We start from the raw sequence: 15,245 nt of genomic DNA, 5'->3' as shown, positions 1-15,245 counted from the left end.
GGTTCAAAGCCAGCCTGGGCAGGAAAGTCTGTGAGATTTTTTTTTTTTTGTCAGTACTGGGGCCTGAATTCTGGGCCTGGACGCTGTCCCTCAGCTCTTCAGCTCAAGGCTAGCACTCTACCACTTGAGCCACAGCGCCACTTCTTGCTATCTGTGAGATTCTAATCTCCAATTAACCATCAGAAAACTGGAAGTGGTGCCGTGGCCCAAACGGTAGTCTTGAGCTGAAGACCTGAGGGACAGCGCCCAAGCCCTGAGTTCAAGTGCCATGACCAACAACAACAAAAAAGGGTTGAGGCTGTGGCTCAAGTGGTAGAGTACCCGAGTTCAATCCCCAGCCCAGCGCACATACACAAAGAATTTGGATTTTAATTTGGGGATTGGGGTTTTAACTTATTGGTAGCGTGCTGGCTTAGCCAGCTCCAGGGCCTAGTTTGGTGGCCAACAACAAAAGGGAAGAAAAGAAGTCTTTGGTCATGTTTGCTGTGCTTGAGTGTTTGAGTCCCCTCACACACACCGATGCTACGCCTGGGCTCTGCCCTGGCTCCACCAGCCTGGCCTGTGGTTGTCCCCGGATCTTCAGGCAGGTGTGTCGGCAGTTGCTTGTATCTTCACAATCCATCTGTCGAGTCTTTCCTGCCTCTGATGTCTTCATTCAGCTTCTCGGGGCCCTGTGGTAACTAGCGTGGATCCTGTTCGCTGTGCCAAGATGGCTCTCCAGATTCGGCATACCATCCCTCCCCTGGGGAGTGTAACCAGTGTGGCTCAGCAGAGAAGGCACGGCTCTCCCTGGTAGCCACTATCAGCCTAATGCTGCTCTGACCCTAGGGGGTCTGGGTGAACCTAGGCGGGCTCATAGCTAGGGGCAGAGGAGAGCTAGTTAAGATCTGGCTGCCAGGAGACCTAGTGCATGGTCCTCCCTGGGGAAGCCGGTATATACCTGATTCGGGTATAGAGGAGGTCATCTCGAGTGGCAGAGGTGAGCAGAGCATGCAGGGTGAAGCTGTGGTTCAGCAGCTGGTTGTGGACCACGACCCACAGAAACAGGGAGAAATAAGATTCAGAAACATGTATCCAGGGGCTGGGAAGGTGGCTCAGTGGTAGAGCGCTTGCCTTGCATGCCTGAGGCCCTGGGTTCGATTCCTCAGCACCACATAAGCAAAAGAAAAGAAAAGAAAAAAGCCGGAAGTGGCGCTGTGGCTCAAGTGGTAGAGCACTAGCCTTGCGCTGAAGAGCTGAGGGACAGCGCCCAGGCCCAGAGTTCAGGCCCCACGACCGGACCCCCCCAAAAAAAGAAAGAAAGATATATCCAGAGATCTGGGTATTTCCTTCTACTACCTAAGAGCTAAGGCAGATCCACTTAACCCATCTAGACAATGGGAGGGGTGCAGTAAGAAGGACCTTTCCAGTTGTCTACTCAGGAGAATCAAGGTTCAAAGCCAGCCTCCAATTAACCACAAGAAAACAGGAAGTGGAGTTGTAGCCACAACTCAAAATGGTAGAGTGTTAGCCTTGAGCAAAAGAGCTCAAGGATAGCACCCAGGCCCTGAATTCAAGCCCCACGACCGAAGCAGGGGGGAAGAGTCCGGGAGGGGGGGAGATGGACAGAGATGGAGTGTTGGTTGGTGGGGGTCAGGGATGGCCAGCACACACATCCTCACCGTTTGGATGGTGCCTGAGTCCACACGTAGTTCCTGTAGCCACTGCACTAGGCCCTGGTCTGTGGGGAGAGAGGCTGTCAAGAAGTCAGATGAGCCTGAAATGCCTAGAGTGCTTCCTGCTAGGGGTAATCTTACATATCCCCTGATGTCTCGGCCAGGTCTGCTCACCAGTTCGCTCTGGCGCACAGGTACTGGTCTGGGCATTCACCCGCTGCAGGGCCCGGTGCAGCAAGGCCTGGCACTCCCGTTCCTTCTCCTCCAGGATTTCTCGCAGCCTGGTGGAGGCCAAGAATAGAATGAAGGAGCCAGTGTATTGAAGAATGTGCCGATTGTCTGGATACTTCCCTGGGGGGACCTTACCTGTTCGTCTCTGCTCTCAAGAGGCCCAGCTGCACTATCAGAGCTGGGGGCTCCTGCTTGGCTTCTGTGGGGAGCTGGCTGGGTGGAATCGGGGAGTCCTGCTGCCTCTGCTGGGCCTCTCTTTCTTTACTTAACTCCTCTGACCTCAGAGAGACGTCTTTCTTCTCTGTCTCTGCCAATCCAAGTGGGGTGAGATCAGACAGGGCGAGATGCTGGTTTGGACGCCCCCCCCTCCCCAGGTTCTAATAGTGAGGGTAGTTTAGGGGGAGAGAGCCCTGGGCTCTGGGCAGTGACTCAACAGGGCTGGTCTGAGAGGCTAACCGAAGTCACTTTCCCACGGGCTCCATCCCACCAAGCCCAGCCAAGCTGCTACCACCATCTGCATTCTGTTTGCCACGACCCCAGGCGCCACACCCTCGCCCCAGTAGGCTGGTGGACTCCAGCCAACCCAACCTCACCGGAGTCCAGCATCGCCAGGGTGGCCCGCACTGCACGGCTGAGCAGCGAGTCCAGCACGAACATCCAGTGTGGGCGGATCTGGCGCCTGCGGAGGATCTGCTTCACCTGAACAGCGAGAGAGGGTGTGGCAGAGGTCGCTGAGCCTCCCACAGAAGCGGGCCTTGCCTTAGAAAGATCTAGAAAGTTTTCTGCCTGAAGCAAGTGAGGTGGGAGGGCTTGGGGTCCAGGGAGGGGCTGGGCTGCTAGGACTGGCCAGACCAGCGTCTTCTTCAGAGAGGAGACATGGTGTCCTGGATCATTAAGTCCTTGCAAATTTCCAGCATAAGGATGATAGAACCCTGTCATCACGGAGCAGCCCTAACCCTGGGGAAGCTGTGTTCTCACCGCCTCCGGGAAGGCAAAGAGCGGCCCATGGAGAAGTGTAGGCTCAAGGCCCTCGGCTCGCAGCTGTGCTTGTAGCATCCCAAGTTCCTGGTTCAGCTGCCGGCGGTTGGGGGTGTGAATGTGTGCACCAAGGCAGCGCAACAGCTGTTCCACGTGATTCCTGCTCAGGTGGGAACCCTAAAAGACAGAAGGGTGGTCAGCAGTGTCCGCCCGGAGAGATACTGGTGGGTGGGGAGAGGCAATCAGCCACTGTGGACCACGGTCCACCACCAGGGGCCTCTGGGCAGCCACCCACCTGCTCCTGCTCCTGACACAGATTCTCTGCCAGCATGGGCAGCTCCTGCCCCAGCACCGCTGCCAGCATGGCCCGCCGCTTGCTCTCCTGGTGCAGAAGGCTCAGCCCTGAGCTCTCCTCTGGAGATGTGGGCTCCTCCGCTCCAGGCTCCTCAGGCACCCTGGGCAGAATGGGAAGAGGCCGAGGGAGGGCAAATAACATGCTCCAGCCACCGCTCACATAGAGTTGGAATCTGACTCTTTTTTGGTCAGTCGTGGGGCTTGAACTCTGGGCGCTGTCCCTCAGCTCTTCAGCTCAAGGCTAGCGCCACAGCCACAGCGCCACTTCCGGTTTTCTGAGTAGGTTATTGGAGATGAGAGTCTCACAAACTTTCCTGTCCAAGCTGGCTTTGAACCATGATCCTCAGATCTGTACCTTCTGAGTACCTAGGATTGCAGGCATGAGGCGCCAGAACCCGGTGGAATCTGACTCTTACTTTAATGTCTATCTCCCAGGAGTAATGAGATTAAATCCAGTGCTGAAGGTGAGGGCAGTAAGCACATGTCAGGGTGGCTGGGAGAACACAGGGAAGCATCAGATGCCCACTTTGCAAGTAGTCAAGAAGCCCAGGCCCCCAAGGCAAGACCAGGCAAAAGGAACCCTCCGCAGGGTCCTAGATCTCACCTTAGTTGGCTGGTGTCTCCATAGCTGAGGCAGCGTTTGGGGGGGCTGGGTGGGTGCTGGGAAGGTGCCTGAGGGCTTGGGAATGTCTGGGACTGGGTGGCAGAATCAGCTGCAGGAATGGGACCAGCCAGAGGGGCATCTGAGGGAGGGAAAAGCCGTCAGCCCCTGGCCTGCACAGCAACCCTGCCCGGATGGAAGGCAGCAAAGGCGGTCTCCGTTTACTTCCACAGCACCTGAGGGCCGCCGGGTGTGGCGGCGAGGAGAGCCAGGACTGCGGCTCCTCTTCCCTGGCTGCAGGAAGGGATCCTCCAGCAGTGCTTGGGCACTGGCTCGGACACAGGGGTCTGGCTCAAAAGTTCGGAGGAGGAAGGCTTTGGCCTCAGATGATAGAGAACTAGGCATTGGTGGATGCACCTTGTACATGCCCACCTGGGGAGAGGAGACAGGAAGGGAAAATACGAGTCAAGAGTTTTTTTGTTACCCTCAATCCTGGGGCTTGAACTTAGTGGCCTGGACACTGTCCTTGAGTTTCTTTTGCTCAAGGCTAGCACTCTACCACATGAGCCACAATGCCATCTCTGTTTTTTTCTACTTATGTGGTACTGAGGAATGGAGGTACTGAGGGCTTCATGCATGCTAGGCAAGCACTCTACCACTGAGCCACCTTCCCAGCCCAGGAGTCAAGATTATTACAGATGTGCCAGGCTAGGCCTGGCCCCATCTAATCCCCATGAGGATCTCACCTGAAACATGGCAGCCTGAGGACTCCCCAGCTCATGAAAGGGTGGGTGACCTGTGGCCATCTCAATCACAGTACAGCCCAGTGACCAGATGTCAGCTGCCTTCCCATACCCTCGAGGGCCCTGGTCAATGATTTCTGGGGCCATATACTGTAGAGTCCCTAGAACAAGAGCAGAGCAGCAATGCCCATCTGGGCTTTAGCACCAGAGTGAGGGGCCACCATCACCCTCTGGCTGCCTGTACCCATGCTTAGCTTATTATCCAAAACCCTTTCCATTGCCTACTTTGGTATTCAAACATCTGTGCTACCCAAAGGTCCATCACCTGCCAAGGCTCCATCATCATCGCTAGGCCGCATTGTCTTCACGGATTCCATCATATCATGTATCTAACGTTGAATCACACCCCATGTGCCACCACCCACTTCGGCCAGCTTAGCCTGCATCAAGGTACTACCTTCAGTTTCATCAGTTATCCAAGTGCCCATTCTAGGTCCTATCAATTCTCCCCCTGTCCCAATCACCTGCCTCGGCTCCATCCTGTATCAGAACTATAACTCCACGTGTAAGAGAAACCCCATTTCCCTAGGAGGCTCCAAGAATTCAGCCACCCCGTTACCTGTGAAGGTCTCCGTGCACGGTGTGATGCCTGCCAGCCGCTTGGAGGTGCCAAAATCAGAGATCTTGAGCAGCCCACTGAAGGTGTTGATCAGCACATTGTCACCCTGATTGAGTGGATGTTGTGCTTTGTGGGCTGGCCCTTGAAACAGACCCCTCTCCCAGGACCCCCATCACTTGGGGGTCCCAGCCTGGCCAAGCCTCTCTCAACTCCCCCCCCCTGCCCTTCCACATAGATGCCCCCAGTGGAAATTGGTGCCACCCTGTCTCACTGGGGTCAGTCATGGATCTGACCTTGATGTCCCGGTGCACAATGCGGTTGTCATGCAGGTAGCTGAGTCCCTGTAAGATCTGCCGTGTGTAGAAACTAATAGTACTCTCGTTGTCCTTCAGAGGTCCCCACACAGACCGCAGCAAGGAGGACAGGCTACCTGGGCAGATACAATCCAAGTTCCTCCACAGAATCCACTCACTCCACCCACATCTTTCTGTTCCCAGGCCCTGACACACCCAGACACGCAGCTAATTCTGAGAGACACCACCCACGCACGCACCCTAGGGCTCATTCTCCCCCCAGGGCTCTCCACCCCCTGCCTGGCGCCATTCCCAAGCCCCACACCTCCAGGTTTCACTCCCGTCCCACCTCCAGGCACTTCTTCCATGAAGATCTTCAGGTATCTGCCCTGGCTGGCTGAACCCAGGTAGCGCACGATGTTCTTATGGCGCAGGCGTTTGTGGAGAGCGATCTCTTCATGCAGGGGCTGAGAGAACCTGGGGAGGTAGGGGAGAGAGGATGATTTGGACTGGGTTACCGGTTGCTTATGCCTGTAGTCCTAGTTACTCAGAAGGCTGAGATCTGAGGATCCCAGTTCAAAGCCAGCCTGGGCAAGAAAGCCTGTAAGAATCTTACCTCCAGTTAACCAACAAAAAGACCAAAGTAAATGGAGCCGTGACGCAAGTGGCAGAGCCTTGAGCAAAAAAGCTAAGGGGTGGTGCCCAGGCCCTGAGTTCAAGCCCCAGAACCAACGCTTGCAGAGAGAGAGAGAGGGAGAGAGAGAGAGATTTGGGCAGAGATGCTCCTCCTAATCCTATTCCTGCAAGGTAAACCCCCTGGGCCCACAAGCCCTTCTAACCTCACCCTTCCCTATAACCCCGCCCACAGACCACCCCAGATTTAGCCCCACCCACCACAGCTCTACTGTCAAGCCATGGGCCTCAGGTTACATCCCCCACAGGATCTAGCCAGACCTCCCCTGGCTTTCCACCACTGATCATTAGGAATCCATCTATAGGTCCCTTCCTCTGGGTCTGTTGATGCGCACCCTCTTGAACCCCTGAATACACATGGCCCAACACACCAACCTGCTGTCCCGTTCTGGGATTTCCTTGATGGCAATTCGGACTTTGGTGTGCCGATCGCGTCCTGCGTACACCACCCCATACGTGCCTTTGCCCAGCACCAGCCGCTCACCAGTCTCCAAATATTCATAATCAAACTACAGGGTGACGGACAGCAGGGCTCAGCAGAGCCCAGAGTCGTTCCCTTCACTCTCTTCTAGGCCCCCCTGGAGTCCATGTCCACGTCCTTACCTCTAGCACCTCTCCCACGCCCACCGCCTCCTCCGGGCGGGCTGTGGACTCTGGATTTGTCACCAAGGCCTGAATCAGGCTGCAGAACCTGAGGGGTGGGGGGTCAGGCAGGCAGGAGGGGCATCTTGGACAGGAGCCTACCCAGGAGCTCCAGGGGGATGTTAACTCTCCCTTTCTCTCATTTCTCCCCAGCACCCCCACCCCCCACGAAGTCCCCCAACCCCAAAAGGCCGCGCACCACTGGCAGCGCTCCACGCTGGGAAAGCACAACTGGATGTCCTGGGCAGGAGGAAGCGCGTAGAGGAAGCAGCAGCGCTCATCCCGCTTGGAGACGCTGGGGAAGGGTGGATGGAGACACCAGTGAGCCTCAGCCCTGGGGACAGTGGCCCAGCCAGTCCACAGGTCCTGCCTCTCACCTGACACCGCAAATGGAGCCCACAGGGAGCGTCCAGGTAGAGAGATCCTTCTGTGAGAAGAAAGAAGGCTTTTAGATGGGCACCGGCTCCTGCTTGTAATCCTTGCTATTCAGGAAGCATGAGTTCTGAGGGTTGGGGTTGGAAGCTAACTAAAGCAGGGAAGTCTGTGAGACTCTTTTTTTTTTTTTTGCCAGTCATGGGGCCTGAACTCTGGGCCTGGGCGCTGTCCCTCAGCTCTTCAGCTCAAGGCTAGTGCTCTACCACTTGAGCCACAGCGCCACTTCTGGCTTTTTCTGCTTATGTGGTGCTGAGGAATCGAACCCAGGGTCTCATGCATGCAAGGCAAGCGCTCTACCACTGAGCCACCTTCCCAGCCCGTCTGTGAGACTCTTATCTCCCAATTAACCAGCAAAATGTCAAAAGTGGAGCTGTGGCTTCAGTGTCAGAGTGCCAGCCTTGAGGAAAAGTTAAGATACAGTGCCCAGGTCCTGAGTTCAAGCCTTAGTACTACCATGTTCCCTCTCTCTCTCTCTCTCTCTCACACACACACACACACACACACACACACACACACACACGAAGGAGGAAGAGGAGGAAAAGGAGGAGGAGGGAGGAGGAGGAAAGAAGAGGAAGAGGGAGGAGGAGGAGGAGGAAAAAAAGAGGTCTCAGGGGAGGGTGCTTGGAGATGGGGGAAAAGGCCCAAAGGAAGAAGCACATAGCAGTGCAATTCACCTGGGTCTCTGTCTCCAGAAGACTTAGGGTCACTGCACTCACTGGATCAGTACCCTGAACTTGAAGCCTTGCGGGCAGCAGTACTTTGTTCAATTCCAGAACCAGCACCTGGGAGCCGTGGGGAGGAAGATCAGTCAGAAGAGGCTCACCCCTTTTCGGGGTTTTCCCTACCCACAGGCCTCACCAGATACTGGTCTTCCTGGGGAGAGTCTCTCTGGAAAGGCTGGCAGGACTGTAGCAAGAAGTGGAGCCAGAAGTGAGCGTGCAGCAGGGTTCCCCCCGAGGGCTCTGGGGTGGGTCTGAAGTGCTGGTAGAGCAGGAAGGTTTCCATCACTGACACCAGGTACCTGTAGGTACCACCTTGTCCTTAGCTCAACCCAGCTGGCACGCCCAGGCTGGATGTCAGTAAGACATGGGTGTGGGGTGACATGGGCACTGGGCTGGAAGTGGGGAAGTTAAGGTTTGGGGTTCAGTGCCAGTGGATATGGGTGCAGAAGCCAATAGCCCAGGCTGGGAATGTAGAAGGGGCCACTTACCATATGGGGGCATTGAGCTTGTACAGCTGCTCTGCAGCCAGCACCACCTGGATGGGGTCATTCGCAAGGATCTGGGCTCCCAGGTAGAAACCTACATCCCAGTAATACTGCATCTTCTCCACGCAGCCTTTGCGGGCCAGCAGGCAGCCCAGCTTCATGCCTGAGGGAGCAGGACACGAGGTACAGTGAGCTCAAGCAGGGGTGGGTAAGGCCCAAGTGTAGGTCTCATCATGTGTATGGGCCTGAGCATAGCTAGGAACACAGATCTGGGTGTGGCAAGCTCACAGGTGGGTGAGGGCATGGCTCAAGTGGCAGAACGCATACCTAGGAAGCATAGCAAGCATGAAGCCCTGAGTTCAAAATCCTATACCACTAAGTACAGACAGGTGAGCTTGGATGCTAGTGGATTCAGAATTCAGTGTATAAATGAACACCAGCAGGAATCTGACAACAATTTTGGCTCAAGGTCTCCTGAGGGCCCAGGGTGGGCATAAGAAAAGCTCAGTACAAGTATAAGTGAGTATAAGGATGAACTCTAGCTGGGCACTGGTGACTCACACCTGTAATCCTAGCTACTCAGGAGGCTGAGGATTGCAGTTCAAAGCCAGCCCAGGCAGGAAAGTCTGTGAGACTCTTCTCTCCAATAAACCACCAGAAAACCAGAAGTGGTGCAGTGGCTCAAGTGGTAGAGGGCTTGCCTTGAGCTAAAGAGCTGAGGAACAGCGCTCAGGCCCAGAGTTCAAGCCCCAGGACTGACAAAAAACAAACAAAAAAAAAAGGATGAACTCAGTTCCTGCCTCTCTCCAGGTCCTTCTGGACCTTGGCTGGAGCTGGGGGGAGCTGGCTCACCTATCAACTGGAGCTCCTCGGAATCCTCAAAGTGCTGGCCAGCTGCGATGAGGAGCACGGCTGCGTTGATGCCCGAGTGCAGGCTGGGCTCCACATCGAAGGCCTTGCGATACCTGGGGGTAGGATTGAGTGGGCGGGTGCCCACATAAGCTCCGCCCCTTATCCCACTGGCTCAGTCCTCCACTCACTCTCTTGTACCCCTTACCAATGATAGGCCTGCTCCAGATGTCCAACCTCCCGGAATCCAGAGCTGAAGAACATGTCCTTGTAGACACGGCCACACATGCAGTACAGATCGGGCGCCACAGGGCCCTCGAACTGGACCAGCGGCAGCAGCACAGCCAGTGCTTTCTCCCGGTCCCCAGGCTTGTTCCTCCTAAGGACAGGGGGAAAAAGCACTGAAGATCATCCTGATGGCTCTGACCCAATCAAGCTAAGAGCCCTAACAAGCAGGAGCTTTTTAGGGTCCTGACACTGACCCCTCCCCCAGATGATCTAGACTCTTGTCAACACTGACCTCTGGGTCAGTAGTGACAGAGGATCGAAGTGCTTCCGAGCTGCAAGAGCAGCTGTGACCACATGGAAGCTGCTATCACCTCTCTTGTCCCTGCCAGGTAGCAGTAACCCAGAACAGAAGAGACCTTTTGGGTCAGATCCCAGATCAACAAGTTCCTTGAAGCATAGTGATCCCAGACAGCAGGGACCCAGGCCACAGAGCCCCCCCCCCCTCCATGGCTCTCACTCAGCCTTGCTCCACACTCACCGGTTGAGGGCAAATGTGTAGTGGAAGCAGACATTGTGCTGCTCGGCCACATCATAGGTGGGCAAGGCCTGCAGCGTCTCCACCAGCTCAATGATGGCCGAGTAGTCCTGTGTGAAGGAACCGGCATGAGGAGCCCTCAACCTGGAGGAATCCCGGGACAGGATTCCTGCCCAGATTCTGCACACCTCCATCAGGCCCAGCAGACCACACCTTATGTGGAAAATCCATTGTGTGCCCACACTGCTGGGTTCCCTACCTCACCACAAAGTGGAGGCGTGGCTAAAGTGGTAGAGCACCAGGCTTGAGAGAGAAAAACAAACAAACAAATAAAAAAAGCCAAGCAGCCAGGTGGCAGTGGCTCACACCTGTAATCTCAGCGAGGCAGTAGGCTCAGATCTGAAAATCGCAGATAGAAGCCAATCTGGACATGAAAGTCCATAGGACTCTTCTCTCCAATTAATCACCAAAAAAAAAAAAAAAAAGAAATAGAGCTGTGTGGCTCAAGTGGTAGAGCGTTAGTTTTGAGCAAAAGAAGCTTAGGGAATTCAAGCCCCAGGACACACACACACACACACACACACACACACACAGAAAGCCAAAGTGGAAAAATGGTTGGGAGGCCCTGAGTTCAAGCCCCAGTATTGGCATAAAAAAAGAAAAGAAAGAATCCCAACCTAACACCTGTCCTGGGAGGCAATGGTATCATCATTCCCTACTGCAAGTAAGGAAACTGAGGCGCAGAGAGCTTAGACAATTTGCTCAAAGCTAGCAGTGACCAAATGGCCCAGCCGGTCCCCAGCAATGCCACTCACCTGCACATCACGGTACGACAGCAAGAGGTTCATGATGATGTCGGGGGTCAGCAATTCCACGCTGTCCAGTCTCCTCTGCAGGCGAGCCAGCTCCTGCCTCAGCTGCTGCCCACTGAACCGCTCCCGGGCCTGCCGGATACTCTGCCGAATGGTCTCCCGGAAATAGCCACTGATGACCAGGCCAGGAGAGAGAAAGAACATGGTAGGCGTGTCCCTCATCCCGTGCCCACTATACCTATATCAGTCTCTTCCCAGTAGGCCCCTATTACCAAGAGTCTGTTGGTGTGGCCTCCAACAGGCGGGCAAACCGGCCTACCAGTGGTGTGAGCAGAGCCTCAGTGCCCGCCCCAGCCTGTACCAGTCCATCAGCCATGCCCCTCAGGAGGCCTGCATCACCACACAACACACGACCAGCGGCCGTCACCACATAGGGGATCAATGTGTAGCTGCCAATGCAATCCTGGTGGGAGGAAGGCGGGAGTTGGTAGAGGTCATCTCAGGGTTAGAGAGGGGCAGGAAGAGGTCAGCAAGGACTGGAATAACAGGAATGGGCCACACTTCATCAAAGGGGGCCTGCAGAGAACTGGGGGTTACATGGAGCCTTAAGAGGTCAGAGGTAATGGAAACCAAGAATATTAGTGGAGGTCAGAGGTCAAAGGGCACACAGGAATGAGAAATGGATTCTGCTCACCGAATTCTTCTGGAAAACATCCTCCTGCAGAAGGAAGATAGTGAGATGTTAGCGTAGGCCTCACGCCAACTCTCACCTGTTCCCACCAGCCCCCTTGGCCACCTACCCGCAGGGCCTGCAGGTCAGGGAGGTCAGCTTGGGAGCAGAGGAGTACGTTGTTGGTCATGCTGAAGCTCTCACGCACACCAAGGTGGTAGAACAGGGAGGGCTGTGCCAGGGAGCTGCTCACCTCCAGCACCACCACGTCTGTGGGTACAGGGGTACAAGCCCTGAGCCCTGAAGCCCAGGGAAAGAAGCCTGGGGGTACAGCCTGGCTCCACGTGCCTTGCTGTGGGACTCCAGCCAGGTCCATTTTGCTCTGGGCCTGTTTCCCCATTTTTGGGGCTCCCCAGCATTTCACTGGGGAGGGAGAGGGAGGGGTGAATCTTTTGCACGGTGTAGAAGAGGAACTGGGCGCACTGGCCTGGGGCCCTGCCTTTCTTGTGCAGAGTCTGTGAGCAGCGTGATTGGGGGTCAGACGGTGATCCAGAGCTTGTCCCAAGGCTGTGTGGGCAGCAGGAGCCGTGCGATCACACCCCCTCCCCCGGTGTTCAACCTAGACACCATCATCACAGTGTGTAGACCCTCTGTACCTGCACCTGTGTCATTCACTATGTCCAACTGTATCTCTGTGTGACAAGATCTGCTAAGTGCCTCTGTGACTCGACATAGATGTGATTTGAGTCATTCTAAGACCACGTCTCTCTGCGTCCTCATCGTCGCGTCGACCTTCATTTGTAGGCAGTAATTTCATGTGCATCCAGGAAACGCAGGTTCCCGGACTCCGTGCACAAATAAGAAGCGGAGGCAGGGCATCCGGGTTGGCGGGAGGGAGAGGTGACACTGGCCTTGGGGTGTCGCCCGGGACCGCTCCCGGTCTCCAGCGCCTGGGCAGCCGCTTCTCCGAAGCTGTTTCCTCCCTCGGGGCCCAGGCCCGGTGGGTCTCTGCGCTTCCCTTCCCGCCTCTCTAGCCCGATCCTTGGGTGCAGTAATACCGGGATCTCTAAACCCAGCTCTACAGGAATGGGCCCCCACCCCGCTCGCGGGCCTCCCTTGCGTAGCCCTAGGTAAGATGGCCCATGCTGCGCTCCAGTCCCAGCGCAGGGCCACACGCCTTCCTTCCTTGACCACGCCCCCGACGTCTAAGCCCCGCCCCATCTTTGGCACCGCCCCTTAGGAAGAGTGTTTAAATTCCACTCCATACCCCAGAGCCAGGCCTAGTCCCCTCAATCTACTTTTGGGCCTGAGCACACTCCAGAGGCCCCTCAATCGCACAGTCATCACAGCCCCGTCTCCGGTCTTTTAACTTTAATCCCGAGCCCCTAGGCCCGGTATCCACCTCCACCCAGTCCTGGCCCCGCCCATCGCTCCGCCCATCGCTCCGCCCCCTCGCCCACGCCCCGCCCCGGGCGCCTACCCGCGTTGTAGAAGGAGTCCAGCGCCGCGGTGTCGCCCAGCGCCAGGGTTCCGAAAGGCAGGCTGTGCAGCCGGGGCGCTGGCCGGGGCCCCGGGAGCTGCGCGCAGGCCTCGCGCAGGCAGCGCAGGGGCAGCGGCTCCACCTCGGTTCCCGCCCCAGGCTCCACCCCGGGCTGCGGCTCTCGGGTCAGCACATAGACCACGCTGAGCGGCCGGCTCCGCGCGCAGCCCCGGCCCGGGGACGCAGCCAGCGGCCGGCCCCGGCTCAGCGCCTCGGCCAGCGGGTCCTGCCAGCAACTGCCCGCGCGCTCCAAGGTCCCAGCCCGGGGACACGGCCCCTCCATGCGGGGACGCTTCGGCGCGAGGAACGGGGACGGTGGCCGATCCGGGGGTCAAGTGAAGAGCTGAGAATCCCTTAGGAGATCGGGGGATCCAGACGCCGACCGGACGTCCCGTTCCAGAAATCCAGAGTAGAGAGACAAGGAAAAAACCTGAGCGCAGATGTGCAAGGTCCTGACGGTGGGGAATCCGGAACTGGGCTCCAAGAGTCTGGGGTACCGGTGATCTGAGGCCCGGGGTCACGGGGGAGCCCTGGGGTCCGGCCGGCAGCGCCTGCCACCCCGACTTCTGTGGGGAGCGCCGGCACTCGGTCCTCCCCTCCCGGGCAGGCCCGGCCCAGCCCTTTCCCGAAGTGGGAAAGCTCCACCCTCGACCCTGGGGCAGTGCCGCTCCCCGGCGGCTGGGGACTCGCCTCTCCCTCGCTCCTCTCCCGCCGGAGCCTCCGACAATGGCCTCTTCCGGAACAGCCTGTGCCCGTCCGTGCACGCCGCCGGGGACTGCTCGCTGCAGATGCTCGTCCCACGTGTGCCCGGGCCGCGGCTGGGAACAAGCCCAGATCCACTGAATGAACTGGACCTCACAGCCCCACGAGCAGCAGCCCTCGGCCCCGGAGTGGGGCCTGCCAGAATCCCACCACAGGTCCCTGCTGACCTATGACCTCTACCCAGAACCTAACCATGAGATCTGAGAAACACTGCAAAGACTACCTACCCTTTCCCAGAAACTGCATGTGAGGAAAATGGAGGAGAAAGGAAGGAAACAGACTGCGAGGGTCACAGCCTTCCCCGGGCTTGGAGACTGTGTGTCAGAGCTGGGACAGGAGCTGGGTTTTGTGAGATCGGAGCAAGGAGGCAGAGGTTAATGCAAAGCCATTAGGTTTGAGGAGGTGGCCGGCATTTCGGTTGGGCCCACAATGGAATGTTTACAGCTGGACTTGGGTGGATTGCCCTGTCTGCACATCAAGCACATCTGCACACACCTGCGGTTTTGCCTGGTGTCTGTAGCACCTGGGACAATAAGGTGGGGGTCAATTCTTCACTCCAGCACTCTAGGTCAAGGGTGTCCCAGCCTCAGCTCCCCAAGAATCTTTCTTTCTCTCTTTCTCTTTCTTTCTTTCTTTCTTTCTTTCTTTCTTTCTTTCCTTCTTTCTTTCTTTCTTTCTGTTTTTTGTTTATCAGTCGTGGGCCTTGAACTCTGGGCCTGGGCGCTGTCCCTCAGCTCTTCAGCTCAAGGCCAGCACTCTACCCCTTGAGCCACAGTGCCACTTCCGGTTTTCTAGTGGTTAATTGGAGATAAGAGTTTCATGGAATTTCCTGGCCAGGCTGGCTTTGAACCATGATCCTCAGATCTCAGTCTCCTGAATCTCTAGGATTACAGGCATGAGCCATCGGCACCCAGCTCAAGAATCTCTAACCTCTACTATGAATTCTTGTGTAAACCTCAGCAGACCCCAAAATCAGGAACTGAGGACTTACAGAGGTTAGGTCATTTGTCCATGGCCAGTCAGCTACATTTCAGAATAGGATCCCCACAAGGACTCTTTATCTGCTTACTTCTGCTGTCGCTTAATATGATGTGGCTTTACTTCCATGTTCATTGCTGCACTGTTCACAATAGCCAAGATATGGAAACAACCCAGATGCCCGACTCTAGATGAATGGGTCCATAAAATGTGGTACCTATACACAGAAGGATTGACGATGTCCCCCCCCCCATTGTCCCAGGCCTGCCCAGGCAGGCAGGGCAGTCCACCTAAGCCCAACTGTAAACATCCCATTGTGGACCCAACTGAAAGGCCCCCACCTTCCTTGACCTAGGGGCTTCTCATTAACCTCTGCCTCCTTGATCAGATCTCCTATAAAACCCCAGATCCTGCCCCAAC

General features: G+C 56.4%; 1 protein-coding gene across 1 annotated transcript; it reads right to left on the bottom strand.

Moving 5' to 3' along the window:
• Window positions 1-303: 303 nt before the first annotated feature.
• Map3k6 (mitogen-activated protein kinase kinase kinase 6) lies at window positions 304-13,368 on the bottom strand. The gene is made up of 29 exons (XM_013035887.1): window positions 13,026-13,368; window positions 11,676-11,815; window positions 11,570-11,593; window positions 11,148-11,338; window positions 10,879-11,047; window positions 10,067-10,173; window positions 9,509-9,679; window positions 9,304-9,416; window positions 8,455-8,614; window positions 8,103-8,265; window positions 7,919-8,026; window positions 7,187-7,236; window positions 7,009-7,104; window positions 6,771-6,858; window positions 6,543-6,676; window positions 5,824-5,951; window positions 5,475-5,611; window positions 5,182-5,287; window positions 4,566-4,723; window positions 4,056-4,251; window positions 3,823-3,961; window positions 3,160-3,319; window positions 2,865-3,041; window positions 2,480-2,585; window positions 2,022-2,193; window positions 1,830-1,936; window positions 1,662-1,735; window positions 941-1,017; window positions 304-742 (listed from the first exon to the last, which is right to left on the bottom strand). The coding sequence occupies exons 1-29, from the start codon at window positions 13,366-13,368 to the stop codon at window positions 652-654; spliced, it is 3,885 nt and encodes a 1,294-aa protein (XP_012891341.1). The 3' UTR covers window positions 304-651.
• Between the last annotated feature and the right edge of the window lie 1,877 nt (window positions 13,369-15,245).

Source organism: Dipodomys ordii, unplaced genomic scaffold, assembly GCF_000151885.1.
Source record: "Dipodomys ordii isolate 6190 unplaced genomic scaffold, Dord_2.0 Scaffold6, whole genome shotgun sequence".
NCBI lineage: Eukaryota > Metazoa > Chordata > Mammalia > Rodentia > Heteromyidae > Dipodomys > Dipodomys ordii.
The sequence above is the reverse complement of the archived record's forward strand: the minus strand, read 5'-3'. Positions and strand labels throughout refer to the sequence as shown.